Raw genomic sequence first — 23,321 nt, forward strand, 5'->3', positions numbered from 1 at the left:
GAGAACTTAAAAGACAAAGTTCCTAGTGTGGAATTTTTTTTAAATCTGCGGGAGGGATAAAATCCTTATTGTTGAGGGAAGATATTTCACATTTATTTTCTATTAAGGAAATACCAATTTTCGGAACTTCCATTTCAACGTATTCGATGGTCAACATAACATTGGGTAAAGATCCGCCATAATAGCCCTCGTCCAGATATCATAAATTTAGGTCTAATTTAAATCAGGCTTTAAATTTTTGTTCAAATCCTTAACACCTATAGTAAAGAGCAAGGGACCTATTGGATCACCTTGCTGAATTCCCTCTTCAGAGGAAATGGAAAACTCTCCGAATTTGAGTAACGAGGGAAATCCATAGCAGGAATTAAGGAAATTCTAATATTTTGGAAAATTTTGTAAGAAAGAGAGTAAAAATAAGCTCCGATGTGCTGCGGAAGGCAATTCTGAAGTCTAATTTGCAGAAATCCTTATCAGCATCAGTGTTTATAAAAATACGCGTTACATGTGAGGCCACTTCGCACCCACCTCTAACTTCAAAAACTAAATTGTGAGGGAAATAGGAAGGAACTGGCCTTAGACCGGATCCTAATTACTATAACCGCATCATCCAGTTTAGTTAAAGAAACAAGACGTGCACCAAAAAGAATAAGGCGTATAGGAACTTCGAGCATTAGGATATTTTTACAAAGTTCGGTTAATGATTTTATTAAAGCGACATTGAAACCACTATCAAAGCATTAGCTTAAATCAGGAAAAAAAACCTAGTCTGAACCCGTCTAAACCACTTTTTGTCCCTTTTTTAAAGGACTTTAAACACTTAAGAACTTCATGACAGGTAAAGGGGATAGGAGAAGAGCCATGCGGATGAATGTTAAAAGGGGACTCAATAATATAAATGCTTTTCTAGAAGTTGCTGAAAAATATTAGCGTTAATAGGTGAAATAGTATCATTGGAAATCAAAATTCTGGCAGCACCATCTCTACGGTCTGATTTTTCAGAGATTCCAGCTGAAAGAGTTAGGATTTAAAGTGTTAGATGGAATTCATGATAAATTGTAATTTTAATCTAAATATTATTTAGCACCATCTATCATATAAATTTATCATTTTGTATAAGCATTATATTTAAAGGTGGAAAATGTAAATAATTAATAAACTTTACGTAAAAATTTTGGATGTTTAAAAAAGTGTAATACTGGTTCCAATTTTAAAATATTTTAAAATTTATAATTTTTACATTAATTATTATTATTATTTAAAAATGGGCATTCGCAGGTTGAATGCATTTAGCAGCAATATAAAACTTGCAATCTAATTTTCAAAATAGTCTAATTATTTCAAGGAGGTCAGAAGTCTCATTAAATTTATTAATAATTGTATTTACAATTATGCAGATATCTTATTATATGATTTTAAATATAAAATTCAATGAACCCGATTGAACCCTGGTTCTGTTAGGGTTCTTAGGAATTAATTTAAAAAGAGTTTAGGTTCGGTACGGGATCACTAAATTCTTCAAAAACTGTTTTCAGCTCCAGGTTCAAGTTCGATACTAACCCCCTTTTCCTTGGTGCTTCATTAGTAGAGGTTAGTACTTTAATCAGTTAAGTAGCTCCAATTAAAATAAAACAAATTTATAAAAAGAAAAAAACAAAAATAAACAGCTTACTAGAAGAAAATAATTACTCTTTTTGTTATTATTTAGTGCTTAATTAGTAAATTTAAATTCCGTTATTAACTTGGTTAACCGCCTTATAGGTTGCAAGCTAAATAAAAGTTATGATGTCACGATTAAGGCGTGAAGTTGGCCGAACGATTGAAAGCGCAACCGATAAAATTAAAATTATTCTATAGTGCTTAATTGGTAAAGGGTCGTGTTTCGATCATTTTAGTAGATCCAAATAAGAAAAAAGTTGTTGAAGAAATAAACAAAAATCAAACAATTAAATGGCGGCACACCAAGACAAATTAGTAATAAATATCCGGTTTTCGCTACTATTTCTATTAACAAAATAAACCAAAAAATGGCCGTACACCAAAACAAAAACTGGAGGTGCAATAAAAATCTTGTTTTCGCACAATTATTTGGTACTTGATTAATATATTTATAAGTTGTAAATAATAAGCTAAATAAAAATTACGACATCATGATTTTAACCAAACGATTGGCACTAACTATGAATACATTCTTAGTGTTTTGTTTAGTATAGGTTATTTGTTATAATCAGTTTTAGTAACCCCATTTAAAATTTAAAAAAATTATTTAAAAGAAAAAACTAAAATAAACAACATGGGCGCTTACAAAAAACAAAATAATACCGTTCGCGTCATTATTTAGTGCTTAATTAGTAAAATTTATATTCAGTTATTAATTCGGTTATCCGCCTTATATAGGCGTCATGATTTAAGTGTGAAGTTGGCAGAACGATTGAAAGCACCAACGATGAAACTTATAACATTCCTTAGTGCTTCGTTAGTAGAGGTAAATGCTTTAATAAGTTTAGTATCCACAAAGAATAAAATGAAATTATTAATAAAAAAAATCAACTAATGGCCACCCACCAAAACAAAAATTATAATAGTACTAAACCCATTTAATTTATTTTGGAGGTATCATTGCCGATATAATTTTTTCTAATGTTTAAAGAAGAATACACGCCATTTATTTGTGTGCTAGTGAACAATAGTGGTCAAAATATATAAAATATAAATATATTAGAAAAACTATTAAATATTCATGAACTTGATGAGAACTTTACATTTCTTTTAATTAAAACCGATAAATTTAGCCAAAAATAATATTACCTACTAGATTTTTCAAAACGATGGTAGAAAGGTTCAAATTCTTAAGGCAAAATCTCTAGGCTCATTAAATAGACTAAACCCAGATTTTTCAACAATACTAAAACAAAAAGTATGAATAAGGAGATTTATTTTTTAATATTATTCTACTGATCATAACAATGGGCTTGTCTTGATCAAAGTGTAAAGATATGCGAATACCGAATTCATTAAGCTCTTCTTTGAACACTTAACAATCACATAATTTAATAAAATATTGATCAACATTTGATTAATTACTATTTAAGTTCTTAAATACTTTCTGCAATTTTTTTGGAGTCAACTAAAGCTGTATTAAATATAAGTATAATAAAAATATTTTTAAAAATAAATTAGAAATACAAAGAAAATAGGGATTTAAATGAGATTTTTATCTTCTGAAAATAAATTTTTATTTTAGGCCATTATGCTATTTTTACTGAGAGAATTCTTAACACCATCTCTACTAACTCCATAAAATCAAAGATTAATTAATGACGAAGGCTGTTTTAAAATATTTTAATCTAAATGTTTTGAATCTTGGAAGCTTTTTCCTGATGTCCCCCTTTGCTAGCTAATCTCCTGCCTTAATCAGATTAATATTATGAGGGATTATCAACCAATTTATGATTCTAATGGTAGAGGATTAATCAATTTAGTTTGAACTAAATTTTATTTATTGGGTGTAGTTATTACACCGAACGTTTTGAGATATTTTTCAATCTTTCTGAAATTAGAGGCTTAGACATTCTAAATATAAAACAAATTTATGAAGAATATCTATAGATTTATTTTTAGGTTGAAGCTGCTTGATTTATTAGATAATATATTATCCTTCTACATTTTATTTACCAAAATTTAAATCCTCTATATTTTTATTATGTTCAAAATATTTTACAAGTCTGGGAAAAGAAAATTGCATGATATCAAAATTTTCTTCTTACAATCTGTCTCATCTTTTTACCATGGTGGCCATATCAGTTGGCGACATTTATATTTCAAAATAACCGATTAATTAGATTTGCAAAACGATTTCGAAATATAAATTTAAATTTCGAAATTATATTAAATATATAGATTATGTGTCCCCTGTGAAACCCATATCAATAACTAGAGCCACCATCTTCTATACTGTCGTTTTTCAAAAAGTTGATTATCCAAACACTATGCCACAATTAGATCATCAATAGAATCGTGAGATACGCAAGTATTCTTTCGGAACCCAGACCTGATGGGAAGACCCTAATCTCGTAAAACTAAGTTATAATCCTCGCTTGGGATTACGCTTGTTTAGATTGTTCTGCCAGATCTCTTTCTATTAACTCCATCATGAGAGCAAAAAAACATAAAGACAAATAAATATAGCCACCTAAATAATCTTTCGTTCATTCCCGTAGTTTTAGTGTGTATATCATTTAGAACCAGAGTTGTTAAAGGATCTAGATAAAAGTAACTAGATCCTGTATCTAGATATAAAAATTTGGTATCTGTATCTGTATCTAGATAGATTTTTGATTAAAATATCTGTATCTAGATATTATTATAGACGATGTATTTGTATCTAGATTTATTTAAAAAGTATCTTTTAACAACTCTGCCCAAGCCCTACCATTATTCAAAAAGGGTTACGTTCATTCACAGTTGACCCAAAAGAGGGCTTTTACTTGCGAAACTGCATCTATCTGTACATGGGTCATTAAGCCCGGATATTTAACCTTATTTTTCTAAATGTTCACTTATGTAATACCTAAATTCAAAATTCTCTTTTAATGTCTATTAATATTGACCTAAATTGCAGGATTAGGTAGTAAAGCCAAGATCATAATATAAAAATTTAAAATGATCACTCATACTTACCAATCAAAATTGACTGCTTAATATTTTAAACAAAGATATCAAAAAGTGGTACAAATAGGTATAAAGACCTTTTGAGACTAGATTCAAGTGACATCATTTTGAACCGTTAAAAGTACAGTTTAGGTTCATGAAATAATAAGAGTTAATATCGTATTAAGCTTTGGTTTGGATCCTTTTATTTCGAGTATAGTATGAAAAGTTCTACAAGTTTTTACGATAACTCTTCATATGGAAGATGATCTTATAAGCGAACTAATACGTATCATGCATTCGAGAATTGATTTTGCTTATTATTTATTTTAATAATTTATTGCGTATTTTTAAATATCTAATTAGAACAACAATCATCATCGTCATTATAAAAAATTTTCTAAATATATGATTCTATTTACATTTTTCAAAAAAGATAAGGATGAAACGAAAAGAAACAACCGCGTGCAGCGGAGTAAAGTTTTATTATATCGATGTTTATATTTTATTATATAATTTTAGAAAAGGAAAGAGGAAAGTGATTGGAGAAAGTAATTGATTGGTTCCTCTGCACAAAGCGCGGTTGGAAACAGAAGTTTGGGAAAGGTTATACCAGGGAAGACGTACCACTTCGTCGTGGGGATGAAAGTATGCGTGGGAGTGTGTTAGATATTGTCGATAAATCTAAAGATGATTGTGTAAATGTTCCACTAGACTCTAGTCAAGACGATGACAAGTAAATCAAGGAAGGAAGGAAGGAAGCAAGGAAGAAAGAAATAAATAAATGAAATTTATAATTATGCAAGCTTTATATAAAAATAATCTTATTTTAGGAAAAGGAAAAAGAAGAAACTGTCAGATTACGAAATAATTAAAGTATTAGGCAGGGGATCATTTGGCGAAGTGGTCTTAGCTGAACAAAAACATACTAAAAATCTCTATGCTTTGAAAATGATGGACTTAAACCTGTGCAAGGTTTATATTTGTTTAATATATTCATTCTTTCTGTTGAAGCTATAGTGAATAATGTATAGGGATGTTAAAACATCAACAAAAAAAATCTATTTATAAAGCAAAATAACTTTCAAAAAGAAAGCCATATATATAATGATTAAATTTTATTATCATTATATCTTTGACAGTATTAAAACAATGATACCTCATATATAAATATATATATAATATAATGACATTTAAGGCCGAGTCGATAAAATTTTCATGTAAAAAGCTGTTGATTTATTTAAATTCAACCATATATTTGTTAAGACGTTATTCGAAAATGAGAGAATGATATTAAAAATCGCGAGGAATCAGCCATTTCTGGTTGGCTATCATGCAACCTTTACAACGTCCGAAAAGTATATTTACTTTTGCGAATTAGGGGAAAAAAATGATAAGACCTTTTGATTAGTTTATATAAAAATAATACAATGTTTCTCAAAAATGAATGTAATATTGTAGTATGATCATAGCAATGGACTTTGTAAATGGGGGTGATTTGCGAAGCCTTATCAAAAAGTTAGACAAGATTCCTGAAAATCATGTAAGGTTCTATGTAGCCGAGCTACTCCTGGGTTTAACATTCCTACATTCTAGAGGTTCTATTATTATAAATACAACTTTTATATTGCCATTTTATATAAATTGGCTTCATGATTTAGATCAGTTTTTTTTTTATTTGCGAATAAAAATGTTGTTTTCTATTAAATACCGATTTAATTTGTATTTTTTAAAAATATATTTCAGGAATTGTGCATCGAGATCTCAAACCTGGAAACATAAAGATTGACCAAGAGGGTCATATACGTATAGCCGATTTCGGTCTTGGCAAAGTAACATCTTTTTTTTACAAGATTCATATTGCAACAATGAAATGTTTCTACAAATATAAACATCAAAATTCAATTTTTTGAAGTTTATAATCAAACTAAATTAATGAGCTATTTCATATAAAGGTACTCTATGTCTAGTTTTATATAGAGTCGTTTTATCGGAGATTTGTTACTTCTTACCGGCATAGAAGTAGATAAATTATTGTGCCATACATGTTTCTGTTGTCATTCATGTTATATTTAGTTTTTAATTTATTTGTACCTTTAATAGGGCTCTCTTTATCTAACTTTTACATATTTAATTTATGAAAATTACTTAATCCAGGTTTAAGCTGCGGCAAGAAAATCAAAGGCAGGTGTGGTACCCGGGCATATTTAGCCACCGAAATCTTGCGGGGTGGAAGCTATGGTAAATATTTTCTAATTATTTCTCTTCTTATATCAATAAAAATTTTCCTATGTTTTTTTTTTACTTTTACAAATAATGTACAATATTTAACATAGTAAATTGGTTTATAAAATTTTTTGTTATTCTTAATAACATTGTTCTTTATGTTTACTTTTTTTTTTACTTTTACAAATAATGTACAATATTTAACATAGTAAATTGGTTTATAAAATTTTTTGTTATTCACATTGTTCCTTATGTTTACTTTTTTTTTTACTTTTACAAATAATGTGCAATATTTAACATAGTAAATTGGTTTATAAAAATTTTTGTTACTCTTAATAACATTGTTCCTTATGTTTACTTTCCTTTTTAATGAAATAGAGGAAATTGGAGCATTTTGAATAGAAAGACATGTTAGGTCTATTATCTATTTCCAAGATATTTATATATATAAGAGTGGAAATTTAACGCTGTTATAGTAAATTGCATCAATAGATTTAAGGAAAGTTTAAATTCTATAATTAATCATGACAATTACTAAAAATAATAGAGCATTATGGTATGTGTTTAAATGGCATTTATAAAACGCGAGGCTTGTTTTGATGATTATTCTCTAAGAATATTAGTCTCATTAAATATTATATATCTATATATTTTTTAAAAAATATACAAATATAATTGTAAAATAATCTGTTTTTAATCTAAAAAATATTATTTTTTATTTAAATCATATAATTATTAAATAATTTTATAATTTATCACAAGAATTTCTAAAAATCCTTAAATTAGGTTTTAATTTCTTAATCATTGCTTGCTTATTATATTTATATTACAACAAAAATTAATTGAGATTAAATTATTTTATTTATTTTATAAAAATAATATTAGAAATAACATGTAAAATATTTATAAAAATAAATACAGAATGATTTTTAAAATAAATAAAACGGGTTAAGAAGAAGTCCCAAAATACTTAGATCATTTTAAAAGAGCAATTTGGCCTTTGAGAAGTCTTTAAAGACGATTCTTAATATCCACGTGATCTGAAATGAAAAAAGACTAGGAGACCTAAGGACTCATTGGTTGAGATAAGATTTTGAAATGTGATATTTTCTGATTTTCAACTTTTCGGTTTTTATTAATAGAATCAATGTTTAGATTAGAAGAAAACTGGAAGCCATATTTGAGATGTTTCTATCTAAACCAAGGGATATTTATAATGCGATGAATTTTTTGTAATAAGAGAGGGATGATTAAATTAATATTTGTCCAACTTGAATTTATTCTACATCACAAAATTGGCCATGTCAAGATTTAAGTTAGGACTTCTACACCCATTACTTTTATGAGATAGATATATATCTCGGACCATTCTATAAGTTATTATTCACCGTAACCTCCTCATCTGATAGAAACTGAATAAGATTTGTATTTGGAACCACTTTTACCCATTAATGGCCAAGGTACCTTTATCCCAAATATCTGAGATGGGAGTCATATGGAATATTATAAGTTAGGAAGAGTAGGATATATATACTAAATTATTTGTTTGATGCCTTAAAACATTTTTCTTCTATATCTTCTATGTGTCTATATAAAAATTATGAAAAAGATTTTTGACTATTAAAATTTTTTATTTTTATAACAAATAGTAAAGGGATTTGAATTAACACTTTTGAAAAATATATTTAAAATTATTATTGTGGTTCAGCCACTCCTCAAAATTGGTAGATAGAAAATTAAAAGAATGTGAACATAGAGTTTAACCAAACGTGTTCAAAATGATCGTAATGTAATATATATAATTAAATTACATGAAAGATTTTTGGGCAGATATCTGAGCTCTTGGCATAACAATGTATGAAATGCTTACCGGAAGAAGACCTTTGTACTCTGAAAAGAAATCTTTGGTAAGGTGTAAATTTTGGAAATCTTCTGCATTTATAAAATTCCTTCCTCAAAAACAAAAACATTTTTCCAAATTTCTACTGCAGTTTAAAAAAATTTTGACTATAAAACCTTGGTCAAACAATGTCATATTTATAAGCCCTTGCATTGATTTTTATGGCATCAACCTTTTATGATTTTAAAATGATCTATAAGATTTCATTTTTTTTATGTCGGCTAAATTTGTTTAAGTAGACATAAATGGACTTACCAGCTGATAGAGTAAAATCTTTTTAAAATGGGATTCATTTCTTTACATTAATACTAATTTATAATTTCGGTCTTACTAACTCTTTTGTAATATATTTTGCACTATATGCACTAATGTCTTCGGGTATTTAGTAGACTGGTAATAGGTTTGTTTCCATTATTTTCAATATAAAACAAAATTATACCTTGCCAATGATTTCTCTTCAGAGACAAATCGAAAGACCTTTGACCAGTTAGCACTTCATACATGGTTACACCAAGAGCCCATATGTCCACTCTAAAATCTTTCATGTTTTTAATTATTTAAATATATAAAATATATTGTTATCATTTTGAACATGTTTGACCAAGCTCCATGCTAATTTTTTTTTATTAATTTTCGCTGCTCCCAAATCTGAGGAAACTAGGCCATGGCTAGATTTAAGATAGAACTCTCACACCTTTTACATTTATGAAATAGATATACATCTCAGACAAACATATAAATGTCATCCTAACTTCCATATAGTAACTCTTCAAGATTAGCACACCAATTTTTTTCAATATCTTCCTTATAGTTACATATTGTGTACCTATTTTTAAAAGGGGGTGGGATGGGGGATGTGTAGGAAGAAAATATTTATTCGCTTAAAAGATAATATATGAGAACAGATAAATTAAAGATGGGGGGGGGATCCTAACCCCCAACTTGGTTACACGCCTAAATGATTATTAGTCATTCTTTGGCCTAAATAACCACGACTGAAAGAGTTTTTATAGAATTTTTCTGGATATGGTGGATTTTTTATAAAAATTTTAAACTAATATTGTAGGGTTGTTGGAACATAATGGATGGATCGAAGTTTTAAAGTGGTAGTGGTAAATTAATTTTTGAGGGGCTTATGTAGACCTTGCCTACATTATATTTTACTTGTTAACGTATCCCTAAAAAATGGATGGTTCATTGTAGGACCTGATAAAAAGATATACAAATTTTATTATTTTTTTTTCAAAGTAAAATGATTTATCCTAAACAACTAACTAATTTGAAAACTTTAAATTCCTATTTAAACATTAAAAAGATTTTGATAAATTAGACTATTCCTTTCTTCTAATTTTGTTAAGTCAGTTAAATTCTAGCAGCAAACAATCACTAAGCCTTGAGGCTTGAGTATATTTATTTTCTAGATTAAGCTATCCTTTAATTTTAAGCCTCGACTAAGATTAAGATGATAGTTTATCGGTTAAAAATTCGGTTCAGCCTTTTTTAGACTTGACTCAAAATCATTTAAATCCTAACTACATTTTAGTAATGAACCTTTATATATTATATTTGAAAATTGAAATATTAAAAATAAATTTTTTTTGCTTATCAAATTTCTCTGTGGCTATAAAAACTTATACGAAAAATTTTTTGACTAATAAAATTTTTAATTTTTATAACAATAATTAAGGATACAAATTTAAAACTTTTGAAAAGGGAGTTAATAATCAAAGTAAATTTGCGGGAGCATAAACTCCCCTTAAACCATCTTGCAATTCCCCAGATGGTGCATTTGTCCAAAAAATAATTTTTCTTCAGATAAATTTATTTTAAAAATGATGTTTAACTTACAAAATAATTATTATTTTAAATGACTTATACTATGCGATTCATTTTTATCCATATAGGGTTAATATATTGAACTTAATCAGGTTAGAAAAAATAATTGTACCCAAAACATCTATGATCTCCTAACCATGTTCAAAATACTCACGATATATTTAAATAATTAAAAACATTAAAGATTTTAGAGAGGACATATGGGCTCTTGGCGTAACCATGTTTGAAATGCTAACTGGTGAAAGGCCTTTCGATATGAAGCTTAGAAGAAATCCTTGGCAGGGTATATGATTGTTTTATAAACAAAATATTTTTTTAAATTAATTTTTTATAAATAATGGAAACAGACCTTTTACTAGTCTATTAAATACTAGAAGACATTAGTGAATATAATGCAAAAAATAATACAAAAAGGATATTAAGACTGAAATATTAATTTAAGGAAATGGTTTCATTTTAAAAGATTTTATCAACTCGATAAGCTGTTAATTCCATTTATATATACTAAAAAAAATTATACCAAAAAAAAAATAAAGATTTCTAGCCAAAGTTTAATATAATGAATATAAAAATTATGCCTAACATATTTTAAAATATAAATATATTATATTCATTATAGAAAATGGAGAGCAGACCTCATAACATATTCAAAAACTGATCAATTGACATGATTTTATTATTTAATTTAGAGTCAAAATGGAAATATATATTTTCAACATAAATAAAATACCTTTTATTTTTATTAACTCGATAGCTTACTATATATTTTTATTCTAACAATTTTTAACACCAACTATAATAGCATCTCAAATATTTCCCCTGTGAGACTATATGCCAACGAGTTTTCCTCTTTGTGAAACAGAGTGAGAGCGTATACGTAGCTCTCTAGGGTTTTTAATTTGTATCATTAATTACATTATATTCGAATTAATAAGAAAAATATTATCAACGCATTAATATTTTATTATAAATATGAGTGTATATATTAATAAAATGCATTATTATAATATATCATTATATAACGTGATATCATTAGATAATAAATTTGTTATAATCATTATGGATTCTAATAAAAATAAAGTCTTCTAACATCCGAAAGGCTAATCATTATTAAAAAATATCATAAATATCAGCAATTATATATTAATTTTTGAAAAACATTAATTAAAATCATTATAATTGAAAAAATATCACATTAGTTGCTTTTTATAAATACAATTGAAGATGAAAAACATTAAATATAACGTCATTATAATGAAAAATATAAATATTAATTAATTTCTGTAAATAATTTGTACATACAAATCATTATATTAAAAAAAACATAAAAATGGTTTATTTAAATATGATTTGTAATATAAAACATTTGTATAAAACAAAAATCATTATAATTGAAAAAAATATGAAAATATTAGTTTTGCAATCATTTGTTCATGAATCATTATAAGAAAATAAAAATATTAGCATTATGCATTATAATTTCTGAAGAAAAAAATTTCCAAAATCATTATAATTAATTAATATTTTGTATACAATTGAAGATTAATAATGTTTATCATTAGTTTCATTGGCTAATGCTACCACCATCCCATGGTGCATCCAATCCTTAGAAGCTGCTTTTATCAGAAAACTCGGAATTCAGACTTTATCGCTATAAAAAATTTAATAAGATAAAATATAAAGGTCATAAGTGGGCATGTGTTTGATGATCTTAATTATATGAAAATTTTTTTTTACTAATTCAAAATTATAAATAAATGACTATAAATCCTTTTTATATATCACATCTCTAATATCTGCATATAATAAGAAATTACCACAAACATAATGAATATCAATTGGCTTCGGGTTCAAATATAAATAATTCATTTTAAATTTCGATAAGTATATTAATACATTAGTGATAAATTGTAATGAACAGTGCTGGCCAAAACAAAAACGACGTACACTCAAAATGTTCTAATTAAAAAACTATAAGATAAAGCCTAGATTATAATTTAATTATATATATTAATGTTTGGGATACATATTCTTCATATTAAATTAATTTGATTAAAATTAGTCTTTAAATCTAGCTAATCTATCACGGTCAAGACCCTGGTCCTCATTCACGACCTGTCATAATGAACAATTTAAAATATTCAAAAATAATCTTATTATATGCAGATATTAGAGATGTGATATATAAAAAGGATTTATAGTCATTTATTTATAATTTTGAATTAGTAAAAAAAATTCTTCATTTAATTAGTAAGACCATCAAACACATGCCCACTTATGACCTTATATTTTATCTTATTAAATCATTTATAGCGATAAAGTCTGAATTCCGAGATTTCTGGTAAAAGCAGCATCTAAGGATTGGATGCACTGTGGGATGGTGGTAGCATTAGCCAATGAAACTAATGATAAACATTTTTAATCAATTAATTGTATACAAAATATTAATTAATTATAATGATTTTGGAATTTTTTTTCTTCAGAAATTATAATGCATAATGCTAATATTTTTATTTTCTTAAAATGATTCATGAACAAATGATTGCAAAACTAATATTTTCATATTTTTTTCAATTATAATGATTTTTGTTTTATACAAATGTTTTATATTACAAATCATATTTATATAAACCATTTTAATGTTTTTTTATTATAATGATTTGTATGTCCAAATTATTTATACAGAAATTAATTAATATTTATATTTTTCATTATAATGACGTTATATTTAATGTTTTTCATCTGCAATTGTATTTATAAAAAAGCAACTAATGTGATATTTTTTCAATTATAATGATTTTAATTAATGTTTTTTTCAAAAATTAATATATAATTGCTAATATTTATGATATTTTTTAATATTCATTAGCCTTTCGGATGTTAGAAGACTTTATTTTTATTAGAATCCATAATGATTATGACAAATTTATTATCTAATGATATCACGTTATATAATGATATATTATAATAATGCATTTTATTAATATATACACTAATATTTATAATAAAATATTAAGATAATATTTTTCTTATTAATTTGAATATAATGTAATTAATGATACGAATTAAAAACCCTAGAGAGCTACTTTTACGCTCTCACTCTGTTTCACAAAGATTAAGACTCGTTGGCATATAGTCTCACAGGGAATAATATTTGAGATGCTATTATAGTTGGTGCTAAAAATTGTTAGAATAAAAATATATAGTAAGCTAACGAGTAAATAAAGATAGTAGGTATTCTATTTATGTTGAAAATATATGTAGTGTATATTTCCATTTTGACTCTAAATTAAAATAATAATAAACAATTTATGGGCAATTTGCAATAACATTATTTATAAGAATTGAAATAATTTGTGGCGTGTATTAAAATTTTATAGAGTAATCTATTAATATTTATTTCAGATTTACTTTGAAAATTTTCGAGGAGATATAGGTGAAATTCCCAATCACCACATAAGAAGATAATTATCTGCATGGTTCACCTAGACATTTTTTATGAGTTTCTTTCAAAAAAAATAAATATATATATCAAAGATCTGCAGATGCGTCTGGACTTGGATAAAAATTGTAACGTTATTAAAAAATCCAAGTTAGGATTAAAGATTTTGGCCCGGGTATAAAAAGTGAAAAAATATAAAAATTATCTAGCCGCTTTTAAAATAAATTAAAATCATGTCAATTAATCAATTTTTGAAAATGTTAGGAAAAAATCCTACAATGGAGGTTTTTTTAATATTTATAGACTGTTCATTTTCGAATTCTCTTTGAATCAATCTGCAAAACAGTGACAAAAATTTAACTAATTTAAAGAAAAATTAAATCTCAAAAAATGGGGATAGTGTGTTCTCAGGACGAGTATATCCCTATCAAATGATTTAATAAACTTAGAGATTATAATAAGCCAAATATCTATTTTAATAAGGTCCTTAAGTCTAAAAATATTTCGGATATGAAAAATTTTAAATAAAAAATTTAATTTTAACATACCAAAAATAATTTTGGCTAATAAATTTTCCTATAAAAGTTGTTCAGACTTAATTTTAATTTTAAATGTCACAATGATCTACATTTTATCATATAATAAAATATTGACAATATTAATGGTAATTAAGACCTAGAGCAAGTTTGAATGACAACAAATTCTCCTGGGTGATATATATATAATATAGGTGATCCGAATAATTTTAACATATGTAAATAGAAACTAGCTCATATTTAGAAAAAAATATATATCAAAGCCTAGCTTGCTTTTCTGAATATTTTTCTTAGGCTCCTACTTTATATCTTTCATCATTCTTTTAAAGAAAGAAACCGAAACAGATATTTAAATTTTAAGTGTATAAATCTGTGAATTAAAAAAATATATGAAGGTCTAATAAAGAAACGTTCAGGATTTTGAACCATTCGTTTTTTTTAAAATCATTTTATACTAATTTCAAAAGAATGTTCTAATTTGTTAATTAAATGAAATATATTTAGAAAATAATTTTAAAAAAAATAATAATATTAACTTTATATACAACTTTTATTTAAGCGTTTATAAATGGATATCATTTTTAAAACACTCAAGATGTTATTATCTACTAATAGATGGGGACTTCAATGTCAATTTTGGATGTCTAGGAAAAAAGAACTTCATTCCAAAGGTTTTACATTTTCTGAACATACATTATAAATACAAATTGTGAATTGCCATTTTATATAAATTGGCTCCTTGATTTAAATCAGTTTTTTTTTATTTAACGAATAAAATGTTGTTTTCTAGTAAATACAAATTTGCTTATTATATTTTTTTGATATTTCAGGAATAGTAGATAGAGACCTTAAACCTGAGAACGTGAAGCTAGAGGTAGTCATTTGGCGAATCACAGATTTCGGATTGTCCAAAGTAATATATTTTTTTTACATTACAACTATTTATAGTTTCAAACAAATATAAAGAAAATATTTAACTTTTTGAATTTTGTAAAATAAAAACTAAATTATTGAGCTATTTAATATAATAGTATTCTAGGTCTAGTTTTTGCATCTTGCTGACATCGAAATAAAGAAATTCTAATATTTCTGTGATAGCCTATGTTATATTTTTTATAAGGGCTCTCTTTTCTTACTTTTATATTTATTTAATTTATGAAAACTACTTAATCTAGAAAGGTTTAAGCTGCGGGAAGAAAATCAAAGGCAAATGTGGTAACATGTCCTATTTAGCCCCTAAAATCTTGGTGGATGGATGGTAAATATTTTTCAAATATTTTTCTCCTTATCTCAATAAATATCTTAAGGATTTTTTTTTTACTTTACAAATAATGTAACATATTTAACATAGTAGTTGCGTGTATAAATTTTTTTGTTATTCTTAATAACACTGTTAATTGCTCTGCAATACGGTAGTGCTTCCACACCCATTACATTTATGAGGTAGATATATGTCTCAAGCAATATTCGCCTTAACCTCCACATCGATAGAAATAATGGCCAAAGTAGTTTTATCCCAAATATTTGAGATGGGAGTCATGGATGATTATTACCCATCAATTCTTAAAGTTAGGAAGAATGGGGATATAAATTCAAAACTATTTGTTTGAAAATTATTTTGCTTCTCTATCTTCTTTGTGGCCATAAAAAAGATTATGAAAGATTTGTGACTATTAAATTTTTAATTTTTATAACAATAATAAAGGAATTCAAATTTAACACAAAAAAATATCATAGAAAATTGAGGGGGAGGGTGTTTAGCCAATATTTAAAAATTTTAGAAAAAGAGCTATAAATGAAAAATATTTAGCATAGAGCTTAACCAAACACTTTCGAAATGATCACAATGTATTTTATATATTTAAATAATTAAAACATGAAAGATTTTAGAGCAGATATATGGTCTTTCTTTATAACTATATATGAAAGGCTAAATGGTAAAAGCCCTTTCGATTTGAAGATTAAAAGAGAAGGGATAAGTTTGTTTTATGCTGAAAATATTTTTTCAATTTATTTTTTAAAAATAACGAAAACAAATCTTTTACTAGTCTACTAAATATTAGATGACATGAGTGCATATAATGCAAAATACGGAGAGAGTAAGACTGAATTTAATTAATATTAATTTAAAGAAATGGTTCTCATTTTAAAAGATTTTATCAACTCGATCAGCTATTCATTTATGTCTAGCCGAGTGCATAAAAAATGAAACAAAATTAATACATTTTAAAATCTTATAAAGTTGATGCTATAAAAACAATGGAAGAGCTTTATAATAAGATATTGTTTGACCAGTTTAACAAGGTCAGAATTTTAAAAGGAATTTAATAATCGCAGATGATTTTGAATGGGGGGAGTTTTATCTAAGGGATGATAAGGAGAGACCCGGCAACCCTGTGTTTGACCTTAATTTAAATATAACCTTATAAATTTTATCGAATTTATCATTTTTATTAGTTATATAATTTAAAACAATACTTTTTTATGATATCATTTTTAGGGAAAAAGGCTGTGGTTCGTATACCAGATTATATATCTGACGATGCTTGTCATGTTTTAAAGAGTTTTTTAGCCAAAGTTTGATATAATGAATACAATAATTATGCATAATATATATTTCAAAGTTGATACATTTTTTAAAATATAAATATATTATATTCATTATAGAAAATGATGAACAGATTGGGAGCCAATCCCAGCACCACTATTCAATCCATTGCCTCCATGCCCTTCTACAGTTTTATCAATTGAAAACTGGTAACATAAATATCTGTAACTTTTTTAAATAGAATTTCTTTTGCAATTACTTTTACTTTTGCATCTCACATTTCTGGAGGATTTAAAAAACAAATTTTTATATCTTCAATACTGACAAATTCTTCTCAATATAGATTTACTCGAGTTTCCTAGTAACTGGTCTAACTATGGTGTATAAAGCGCCTATCTTAGGGTGGAAGCATAACTCCTTCACGGTCGTGAGTTAGTGTTGATTTGTATATGGGTTTGTCTCTTCTGGCTTCGAGATTATAAAGCAAAATAAAATATTATGTTTTTTTTAAATCCTCCAGAAATGTGTGATGCAAAAATAAAAGTAACTGTAAAAGAAATTCTATTTATAAAAGCTTAGAGATATATATGTTATCAGTTTCCAATAGATGGAACTGAAGAAGCGCAGGGAGGCAATGGATTGGATGGTGGAGCTGGGATTGGATCCCAATCTATTCTTCTTTTTCTATAATGAATATAATATATTTATATTATAAAAAATTATCATCTTTATAATATATATTATGCATAATTATTATATTCAATATATCAAACTTTGGCTAGAAATCTCTTTAAAACATGGCAAGCCTCGTCAGATATGTAAACTGATATACGAACCATGGCATTTTTCCCTAACAATGCTATAAAAAAATATTGTTTTAAATTTATAAGGTCTTATTTAAATTAATAACCAACCTTTATACTTTATATTATTAAATCTCAGATAAAACAAAAGATGAACTCTATTATCCATTATTAGAAATTACTTAAAAAAAGTAAATTTCTATTACAAAATAATAATTTCTATTTTTTAATTATAATGCTTTTAGTTTTATCTTTTTTTATCAGAAATTATAATATAAAATTCTAATATTTTAACATTTTTTTCTGATTATTCAGCAGAAATTTTAACAATATATTAATATTTTTTTTTATTATAATGATTATAGTATGTTCAAATGATTTTTCATCAGAAATTATAATATAAAATCCTAATATTTTTATTATTTTTCAATATATTGATTGTAGTATATTTACAAATGTATTTTCATCAGATATTCATATAATTAACTGAAGATTTTTCTAAAATGCATTCACAGGTGTGCATGCATAGAACTTTAAAAGACAATTTGTCAACCATATTTTCTATTTCAGCTAATGACATTGATAACAGTGTTGACTTAAATGGTGCACATTAATAAGAATTGTCATTTTTAGGTTAGAATTAATATCATGGATTTAGATCTGATTTCAGAAAAAAATGAAAAATTACATAATTCGTATTCCACCCAGATATTATGGTTTGCTAATATTTTTGATATTTTTTATTATAATAATTGTAGAATAAAATTTTTTATTCATTCACTAGCCAAAGTTAGATATAATGAATATAATAATTATGCATAAATTTATTTCAAAGATGATACATTTTTTATAATATAAATATATTATATTTATTATAGAAAATGGAGAACAGATTGGGAGCTAATCCTCGCACCACCATCCTATCCATTGCCTCCATGCGCTTCTTCAGTTCTATCCATTGTAAAAATGTTTCTGGATGATTTAAAAAACAATTTTTTATAACTTCAATACTGAATTCTTCTCAATATAGATTTACTCGAGATTTCTAGTAATATGGTGTATAAAACGGCTATCTTAGGGTGAAAGCATAACTCCTTCACGGTCGTGAGTTAGTTTTGGTTTGTATATAGATTTGACTCTTCTGGCTTCGAGATTATAATGCAAAATAAAATATTATGTTTTTTTTAAAATCCTCCAGAAATGTGTGATGCAAAAATAAAAGTAACTGTAAGAAATTCTATTTACATTTAGAGATATTTATGTTACCAGTTTCCAATCGATGGAACTGAAGAAGTGCATGGAGGCAATGGATTGAATAGTGGTGCTGGGCTGGGATTGGCTCCCAATCTGTTCTCCATTTTCTATAACGAACATAATATATATATATATATTTTAAATGAAATCTTTGGAATATATATTATGCATAATTATTATATTAATTATATCAAAATTTGTCTAGGAAGCTCTTTAAAAAATCAGGCATCGTCAGATTGAAAGATAATTAAACGAATGAATTCACAAATTAACACAAAAAAACGACCCACATAACAGTTAATATATTTGGAAGTTCGCATCCCAATTCTGTAACTAAACTATTTCTTGCCTCTCACACCCTCTACGTCAGCACACTTGTAAGACTCAGGTGGCAAAACTCTAAAGAAAAAGGTTTATTCTGAATTGGTCGTTCCCCAGGGAAACAAGTTGCAAGAGTCACAAGCATAGCATTCTCATACTCTCCGAATAAAAAATAAAACGGCTGTCACTATTCCTATTTTCATACAACAAAGATATCAAGAATGGTGTTTAAAAATCCTAAGAATTTCGTGGTTTAGGACTTCCAACATAATGCTAAGAATAATCCTACCTTTATAACGAATTGGAGATATAGCATTTGGTTAGGTGACTCACTGCCAGCCCTGACTTTCCAATTCAAAATCCTTTACATGTCTCTTCAGTGGAATGAGATGAGTCTAAACATTCATTGTTGACAAGTGAAAAAGAATGTATAATTTTTAGAATGCTGTTTAATTTTATATATATATATATATATTAAATTATTAATAATTATTTTACCCTGATATATATTAAATTATTAATAATTATTTTACCCTGGAAACTAGAAATTTGAAACAAAATGATACCGGGGATACCATATTAACTGAGATTGATAGATTAAAGAGGAGTTCCGTTTAAAAGCCAAAATAATACAAATGGAATGTTCAGGCCAATGTCAAAAGAAGGGTCAGATTGGGAGAAAATGAGCATCAAGGGCGTACATAATTTGGTTATAGTTGGTGGCATAAAAAAAGTTGCCAGAATTAATATTTTATTTAAAAAAATTAGAGAATATTTTAGCCTTCAGAAATCGAGTAGCTGTTTTAGAATGTGAAATTGAGGCTGAAAATCGTAAATGTCTGCAGTCAATTTATGAAACAGGTCATATTATCTTGAATGATTCTGATCCATACCTTGAATATTTTAAATGTCTGATGAGGCCCATAATAGAAATGGAATGAACTAACAATCTAATTAATATAAAAACTTGAAAATTAAATTTCTCTACCCCCTATCACCACAGCATATTAATTATGCCTGAAATTTTGCAGTGTAACCAAATTCCTATAAATAATGTTCTAAATAAAATAAAAAGCAATATTTAAAACTCTTTAATAATGAATGGGATATGATTGATAAGCTATAAACAGTATTAAATATATTCGGAGAGTCGGTGGAATTTCTTTCCTCCCAAAGTGATCTATAATAAACCAAGCAGTGAAATAGAAACCCATATACATATCTATAGATCTGATTGCTCAAATATTATTTGCTTAAAGGAAAAATATGTTTTTCATTAGTGAACTCAATTTATTTTTATTAATAAAATTTTATTTTAAACATTAGACTTTAGCGACTCTACTTGCAGATTTCAAAATCTTAAAATTGTTTCAGAATATTTAAATTCGAATTATACGACATCATTGCAATTTTTAATTAGACATTAACTTTTAGAGCATGTACACAGAGTGAGAAGATAATGGGCAAACATCCAGTTCTTAGCGAAAATAGCTCGCAAACATTCCCTTTCAAGCAACGATTATAACAACATTAGAAATCTATAACAAAAATGGCATCTTTTGCTCAGCCAACATAATATCCTAGAAGAGGACGCATTAACCTTTTGGAAGAAAAAGCGACTGGAACTTCCTAGGATTGCTAATTTAGCTAGGACGGCTCTTTGTATACCTACAACCAGTACACCCAGCGAAAGGATTTTTTCCATTGCTGGATTAATATTCAATCTCATATATGGCAGAAAAGAGTAAGCATCTATTAGCCAAATCTCAAGACTTGCATAATTTTGTTTTTGCCAAAATCTTAAATCTGGTCGTTTAGCATCACTGGTTTATTTAAATCCATCCATATATTTGTTAAGGCATTTGATTTATATGAATATGAAAAAGAAGTTCTTAAAATTGCCACAAATTAACCCTTTCTTATTGGCTATTATATTTCAAACATCCAAGTTTAAGATAAATATATGATTCGGAGAGGGGGTCAAGAATTCATAAGGCCTTTATAAAATTAGTTTCAAAACTAATACTTATATTTCTGTAAATTGTAATCTTGTAGTTTGATAATAACCATGGATGAATGGTGGTGATTTGGAAAATCTTATAAAAAAGCTGGGTAAGATCCCGGAAGAGAATACAAAATTCCATGTATCACAGCTGATCTTGGGTACACATTCCTTCTTTCCAAAGGTTTTACATTTCGGAGTATATTTATTAAAAATACAAATTTTAAATTGCCATTTTATATAAATTCTTGATTAAATCAGTTTATTTAGTAGCAAATAAAATTTTGTTTTCATATAAATACTAACCAAATTTATATTTTTTTTTATATTTCAGGGGTCGTACACCGAGATGAACCAGGGAATGTGATGCTAGGCTATGATCATTTACAGATCACAAAGGTAACATTTTTATGCATGAATCATATTACAACAATTAATAGCTTCAACAGAAAGGAGACACAATATTTAATTTTTAAGTTTATAACAAACGAAATATCATATAAATTTGTATTGCTCAAGGCCTAGTTTTATACTCGTGCTATCTTTGAATTGGAAACTTTCAAGGGCCATGTATTGGCTAAATTATACATCTTTTACCGGGCCTGGCATCCTTGAAATATTTTTACAATAGGTTTATGCCGGGCTTGGATCTAAAGTTTTTATTTAAATTTAGCTTATTTTAGGAATACTTATAAGGTCAAATGTAATCTAATTTTATTAGTATTCTTTATCAAATAGTGTATAGGTAATAAATATATATATTATAGGAAATTTACAGTTGAATAGATTCTATTTTAATAACAATAACATGTTTTATATATATGCAGATGCTTGTGTAGATTATGTTGTAAGTAATACATCATGGTTATGAAATAAATACACCAATCTAACTATTTTAGCTAGTGCAGTAAACATTTCTAAAAAAAATCGAACGCGTTCAACTTTCATTGACAAAAATCGAACGCTTTAACGTTCACTTTCAAAAAAAAATGGAACGCGTTCACGTTCTTTCAAAATTTTATGATAAATTTTTTAAAATTTAATTTAATATAAATAAATGTCTTATATTTTTAAACAAAATATATTAGCCATGTTAAAAAATAATGTAAATTTATTTCGGTAATATAATTATAAATACAATATAATATAGTAAATAAAAAATAACCATTGTTTTTTAAATTTTTTATTTGATAGAGAGGAACGTTTGACAGTTAATATGACATTAACTATACTAAAAACGCACTCTACAGGGACAGATGAGTGGATTGCGATATTATATTTAATAATCAACTCTTTTAACGCGGGGAATTTATTATAAACATTAATTGTTTTGTCCTTTCTAATTATCCTCCTTCAATCCATCCTCTACTTACGGTTTTTGCATTATCATTTCGTGGGTTTCCAATGCATTTTTTTAATAACTCTATAAGTTTATTTTTTATAGGTTCGTTCTGTGGAAGTTGTGTCCATGGCCATTGAAGCATGAATACTGGATGTATAATTGCAGAAAGAACATATTGATCTTCCTATATATGTTCAAATCTTTTTAAAAAAAATATGTAATTAATTTGATAGTGACAATAATCCTTTTACTAATCCCATTTAATTAATACTGCGTCTATCAATGGTTAACCATATTTTAGGCAACTAATTTTTTTAATTTTAAAATAACTATCGTTATTGTTGGGGTTAAATAGCCCAAATACATTTTGTCTTCAAATATAATGATTTTACTTAGTTATATTATATATAAAAATTACAATCAAATGTCGTTAAGCCTGAAAACCACCCCCATAGCTACGCCAC

General features: G+C 26.5%; 1 protein-coding gene across 1 annotated transcript; it reads left to right on the forward strand.

Annotated features, from left to right (window-relative positions):
- Positions 1-5,297: 5,297 nt before the first annotated feature.
- Positions 5,298-15,849, forward strand: LOC135926082 (protein kinase C zeta type-like). Its single transcript, XM_065461754.1, has 10 exons — positions 5,298-5,383; positions 5,481-5,622; positions 5,914-6,005; positions 6,109-6,221; positions 6,394-6,479; positions 6,628-6,694; positions 6,805-6,888; positions 10,794-10,892; positions 15,418-15,500; positions 15,763-15,849. Exons 1-10 carry the CDS (start codon positions 5,298-5,300, stop codon positions 15,847-15,849), a joined length of 939 nt encoding a protein of 312 aa, XP_065317826.1.
- Positions 15,850-23,321: the final 7,472 nt, after the last annotated feature.

Source organism: Gordionus sp. m RMFG-2023, chromosome 3 (genome assembly GCF_954871325.1).
Source record: "Gordionus sp. m RMFG-2023 chromosome 3, tfGorSpeb1-WG-v2, whole genome shotgun sequence".
In the NCBI taxonomy this organism is placed as follows: Eukaryota; Metazoa; Nematomorpha; class Gordioida; order Chordodea; family Parachordodidae; genus Gordionus; species Gordionus sp. m RMFG-2023.

What these genes read in the sequence shown, in the direction of transcription:
- LOC135926082 (XM_065461754.1), top strand. Translation starts at nt 5,298, where the DNA reads ATGCGTGGGAGTGTGTTAGATATTGTCGATAAATCTAAAGATGATTGT. An exon ending in TGTAGCCGAGCTACTCCTGG is followed by an intron (nt 6,222 to 6,393) that starts GTTTAACATTCC and finishes AATATATTTCAG; the next exon opens with GAATTGTGCATCGAGATCTC. An exon ending in CTTGCGGGGTGGAAGCTATG is followed by an intron (nt 6,889 to 10,793) that starts GTAAATATTTTC and finishes AAAACATTAAAG; the next exon opens with ATTTTAGAGAGGACATATGG.